Genomic DNA, 6,000 nt, shown 5'->3' on the forward strand with positions numbered 1-6,000 from the left:
AGAAATTTGTTTTTGCTTTTCAGTAATAGCCCCTCTTCTTTTTCTAATTGTAGAATAATCAGTGTTGCAGTAATTTTATTAAAAATGATAATTATTGCCCTACTTGTATTATTGCCATATACAGTTCTCTGTATTTCTGCCCTACTCCCCAATTACTTTTGTTTCTCTTTTTTAAAATATGCAGTCACTGAAATAAATTAATACTTTTATTAACAATATTATGGAAACTGTGTTGGTATAACCTGATTTCCAGCTAAAAAGGTCACAATAAACCACTATCATCTTTTTATTGCCTTCCAGTGACTAATTAAAAATATTAATTAGAATGAGTCACTGAGAGTTGTCAGCAATGCCTTAATCTTCATATTTCATCTAGCTTAATTTCTTGATTATATTAGAACGTTTTTAGCTGACTTCATGTTTGTTAACTGTAGATATAAGAGATTTGAGAAAGCCTTTTTATTGGCTGTAGACATTGGAGCTAAAGACCTCTTCATGGTAAGTTGTTCTCCAATTTTTATTTTTTTTCAGTGGCATTGCTTATAAAGCTGAAAAAGTCTCCTTTCATTGTTCAACAATAGCCGTTTACTAATATGTAGGTTGTTAACGAGGTCTATGTAAAGCTTTACAAAGGAGCAAGATGTTTTATATATTTCCACCATCAAGAGTAGTCAGACACAATATTCCTTCAAAGACATTAGATCAAATTCTAGTTTATATTAATTAAACTATCCTCAGTACAATTTCTGATAATGATTTTGCCAAAAAATATCAAAAAGTGTATTTAAATCTCAAGAATACAATTCAAAGTAAAAATTGCCAATGAATGGTGATAATCAAGAGCATTATTGTAGTGCTGGACTACCACCTGCTCTTTTTAGTTAAAGCTCAATAAGAAGCATTCAATATTTGATTGCTGGTTTTTTCTTGTAACACCATCAAAAATGCCTTTTATCAACATAAAAAATTAGGAATCAATGAATCAAAAGAAATTAGGGAAATAATTTTCCATACAACTATCTCGCTACAAAATATTCTGAGAAATGTTGTTTTATCCAAATGTACAAATGTACAGAGCTTTGTCTGTTGGTGTTTCTCAACAACCAACAAATTTGAGCCTTGACTTGGGTCATTAGATTGTTCTTGGGTGAGACACTTTCCTCTTTTACTCCCACACCACCCAAGCGTATTAGTAGGCACCAGTGAATTTAATGTTCTGGCTGGGAGGTAAACCTGCAACGGTGTATGACATTTGCAGACTGCAGACTGCATACCACAGAGTGCAGACCACAGATTGCAGATTGTAAATTAAAAGACACCAAAAATCTTCCTAATAAAGGTGACACCATCAAAAATATAACATTGTGTGAAAGTGAGAAAGTAGCCTGAGAACAAGGTTGATATTTTTGCGCAAAGTTACATTGGCCTCATTTCCAAGATGTTGTTGGCTATTCTTCACCGACGCGACTCCTTATTGACTCATCCGGCATATCACTAATTGCGTTGTTTCTTTATTCTTCTTTGATTATTGTGAATTGGTAATGACAAGTAGCAATGCCCACTAATGCCTGTCTAAATAGTAGTCTTCTGTAAAAAAGAGTTTTTAGATTGCAAGCACTTCGTGCTCGCTACAGTTATGCCGACAAAAACAACTAGGATAGATCACGGACATTTAACACCTTTTAAATGACGTATTTCATCTTAGCAGTATTTAAGGATATGCTAAATAATCTAAACCGAACAGATCATTCTAGACTGTTGCTATGGATTCATGAGCAAGTTTGTGACATCGGCAGACATTATTCTGCTCTAATTCAATACAAGAAGAACAGCCAACAACTCCTTCAGGAATGAGGTTGGTGTAATTTGTGTGAAAAATATAAACTTCACTTCTAGGCCTTACATGTACTTCTCGGAACAAGGTAATGTTGATGATGATGCCACGATATTTTTGGTTTCATTCAATTTACAGTCTTGCTGCCTCATGCAGTCTGCAGTCTGCAGTCTGCAAATGTCATACACCGGACTCAATGACCTTTTACTATAAGCAGCTGAACAGTGCGGCAACATTTTGACCACACTGCACATATTCTAAACAATCAATCAGAATATCTTGTTGCTTAAATCTTTTAGGATATTCACTACCTAGCGTGTGATATTGGTAATTATCCTCTAGCTGAAGTAGCAAAACAGAGAGCAGTTCAAATTGATAATGAACCTCTTACATCAGGTGGGTAGTTGTCTTTACCCCTTTATATGGCTTTCGTTAGATTTGATACCATGAAAAACTGCCTTATGACCATATGAGCACATTCCTTTTGCCCAGCAAATAAATATGCTCAGTCATCTTCTTTTCTTCAAAACCTAGTTTAGTATCCTCCAGAAAACTTAAAGTTGAGGGAGAAAATTATTATAATAATGAGGTGGCAATAGACTAGAGTCAAAGGCATGAGGTGGGGGTGGTATGGAAGGGGTGACCCCACTGCCTCCATTCGCAGGAGTCCAACTGTAATTTTAAAGGCCAAGAAAAGTGCATTTCAGTGCATTTTGATCGACCAGGCGAAGGATTGTAGCCATGAGGGTGGCCTAGCTGCTATTTACGAACTTTTGCTTTAATTATGCGTGTTTTTTAGTGAACAAAAGTGTTGAGAAACAAATGTCAGACATAGTGTTCCTCCCAAAAATAATAGTGTGAGTAGTTGGATCTTCCATCACAACTAGACCGCAATTTTTTGCCAGAGCTTCTGGAGTACCCCCATTTGTTAACACAAGCAGATTTTTATGGCTGTTAGGTGGTTGCATGCATGGTGTCCCAACATTTTCATCTAAGGGAAGTTTAACTCCATTCTAGAAGTTTGTTAGTCAAATGTTAGAAACTGTGACTCTGGTATTGATTGGAATTCTTTTCTGTCATAGACACTGGTGAATCTTATGATGATGAAGATGACCTGTCGTACACAGAAGAAGACATAACCAATGATGAAAGGACCAGAGGAGGAGCTGTTTACCATGGTGATGAGTATGTCTACGTACATAATCACACACTCTCCCCTCAAGATCTCATGCCTTTAGGTGAAGAAGATGATGATGGAGCTATACTAATGTTACAAGGACCTCAAAGAAGTGAGTCAATAACTTATTCTATCATTGCAGACACCCTTGGTCTTCATTGAGTTAGTGTCCATGATATATGTAGTTGGTTGCAAGAGGACATGTTTTTGAAAGCATGAGCATCAGAGGGGTTACATCATCCATTTCCATTAACACAGTCTCACCCCTAGCACCAGAAATATTAAGGCAGACTTTAATAAACTTATTTTGTTCAAAACTCAGCAATTCTGCAGTTTAGCTGGCCTTGATGGGCAACATTGAAAGCTTAAAGTCTAAAATATGGTGCTTGATGTGCATTATTGCAAGGGTTAAAATAATAAAATGGTGATGCTGAGTCTTGCTTTTTATCCAAAGATAGCACAAGAGTATGTGCTTCATTTTAAATGGAAAACAAAGTCTTCACATCGAGCCTGTGCTAGGGTCTCGGTCGCCGCAAATATGAGGAAAAAAAGCAGGCAAGCAGCGCAAAAACAAAAAATGGTAACCTTTTCCAGGCGTTCAGATAGTGGAGAGCCGTGCAAAGTAAAAAGGAGTGCGAAATAATAAAAGCAAGTAAAGGGAGGAGGAGAGGTGAGAGAGGGAACCCGCACCTCTCTCCCCAGTCCCCTCTACTTTTCATCGCTTTCTTTACTTCGCACCGCTCTCCACTATCTGAACCCTATGGAACAGGCTAAATAATGAGAGAAAGAGATAAGGGAGATCATTAAAGCATCTTTTTAAATATCTCAGTCTGCCTGCACTTCGTCAGAGGTTAGTTTCATTCTATCATTTAATTTTTCCTTTTTTAGCTCACTATTCAGGACAAGACACTGATGAGGTGATTAAAAATAATATATTTCGTAGAAAATGATTTTAATTACATTTGTAAAAAAATTAATATAATTTGTGTCCATGATGATTGTCAGTGCAACCAGACAAACTAAGGCCACCCAGACAAAATTGGCATGTACTAAAACCCGAAACAACAAAACAAAACCATTGAAACGAGCAAAATGGCTGTATACATGACCAAATTGAAATCACCGAAACAAGCAAAACGGCCGGGATGACAAAACAAAACCACCATTGTAATAACAAAAAAAAGCAAGAGCTAGAATATAGCTGACGTTGTCATTATCTCCTTTAGCTCACTTAGGAACTTCCTAAATAGGTCTTTTCCACGAAAACTGTTCAACAGAAAGCTTGTCCGTATCTCTACCAAGTATTGAAATTTTGTGATATTCCAGTCGGTTAGTAATCCCATCTCCCTATAGTCTCCTATGCCGCTCATCTTACTCTTCTTCTCCAGCTCCTCCATCTCTGTACCTTCACGTACCCATGGAGAAGTGTTTTGTGAAGAGGCAAAGAATGGCTCCTTAGTGAGGCTGCATAGTAAACTGCCACACGTACATGCATTATAGAGCTGGCGTTTTGCCCTCACCTCAGCAGTACTAACATTACTATTATCTTGGGGAAAAGCCACAGACCCTCTATGGGGCCAGGTCAGCGCCGGACCATACCACCCGGGGCGGTCCATGATCTCCCCCTTCAAACCCCTTTTTACTGGGGGAGGCATCCCTAATGTATAGACCAGTAACATTAAAAAGGAAAACAGAATGATTTATGGTTAGTTTGCCACTATAACAGTATAGCTATGAGATTCAGAAATCGCTGTAAATCTTTTTCCTTTTGGCTTTCTATCTTAGTCAGAAGCCAATTGTTAGTATAGTGTTATTTTTCCTTCTTTTCCTTTTTGGTGGCGAGGAGATTAAAGTGAGCCGGCTCCCAGTATTTTCTTCTTTAAGAATTCAATTCCAATGTTCTGACAATCATTTTCAAACTCTTATTTCGCGTATTTTGTAAGAGAATGATAATCTATGACTATTGATGGAAAGAGGAGTTCCATATGGGTTCCATCTTTTAAGTCTCCCAAGGTGTAACTGTTGTTGTTTGGGTCGGGGTAATCTTGTACCCAGATCTCTTGTTGACGAAGCTGAGTGTTGTCATCTGTGCGTGCTTTGACATCTGCCTTTTATTCTTTCTGCAGTCTTTAGTTTTGTTCAAATAAATATTTTCACTACCAAAAGAAATAGTTTTCCTTCTCAATATAACAGGTAAAGGCAATTTTTATCTTATCTGTTGAGACCAGCTTTTAAACCCTCTCTTTGTGTGAAGGGGATAGAAAAATTTTCTTAAAAAAGTTGACGTGTATACTGCTTTGAGGTGTTAATGCGCTGTGTAAATTGAACTCAAACCAACTGTCGCGTTGAATTTGATGTTAAAAAAGAACAAAAACAACAAAAAATTAGTTGGTTCATAGTTACTTAAAATATGTGCTTATAGATCGTTTTCACTGTCACGCAACGTAAAAATAAATTGGAAACCATCCAGTGGGAGAAGCCAAGAAAATGAAATGTTATAAAAGACTAATATATAAACAATTTATCCAAGTCTCAGGTCTTTGTGGCCCACAGTTTCTGAGTTATTTGCCGAAACATTTCACGCAACTTTGTAGAGCTTTGTATGGAGACGCCATATTGGTGGACCATTTTGGTCCACCAATATGGCTGCCAGAAATCAAGAAAAACATCTGGAGTTCACTTTTTCTATAAAAGTTCTTCCTTTTGACTCGAAAACTAGCATACATGCACATAAACATATCTTCTAAAACTTAAAATGGTTATACTGGTGAAAATCAAGAGGAGAGGCCTTTTTTCAATGAGAGAGCATTCCTATTTTGATGTCACGCACTGAAAACTCGGAAGTTCAAATTGCTGTATTTTTGAAATTAAACATGCTACAGGAATGGAAACTTGTACAAAGGTTTACTTTTTGTTTATCTTCAACCTAGTGTAAAGAAGAATTCGTAAAACCTTGCTATTTTGACTTGATTTGATGACATCCCTGTGA

General features: G+C 37.0%; 1 protein-coding gene across 1 annotated transcript in view; it reads left to right on the top strand.

The window, feature by feature from the left end:
- The window catches only part of LOC140946340 (WD repeat-containing and planar cell polarity effector protein fritz homolog), a 48,561-nt gene that overhangs the window by 40,087 nt on the left and 2,474 nt on the right, over positions 1–6,000 (top strand). Inside the window, exons 20-23 of the mRNA XM_073395438.1 lie at positions 435–498; positions 2,134–2,230; positions 2,917–3,123; positions 3,900–3,928. Of these exons, the coding sequence (XP_073251539.1) occupies positions 435–498; positions 2,134–2,230; positions 2,917–3,123; positions 3,900–3,928 (397 nt within the window). The remainder of the gene's footprint in view (positions 1–434; positions 499–2,133; positions 2,231–2,916; positions 3,124–3,899; positions 3,929–6,000) is intronic.

This window comes from Porites lutea, chromosome 8 (assembly GCF_958299795.1).
Source record: "Porites lutea chromosome 8, jaPorLute2.1, whole genome shotgun sequence".
Classification (NCBI taxonomy): Eukaryota; Metazoa; Cnidaria; class Anthozoa; order Scleractinia; family Poritidae; genus Porites; species Porites lutea.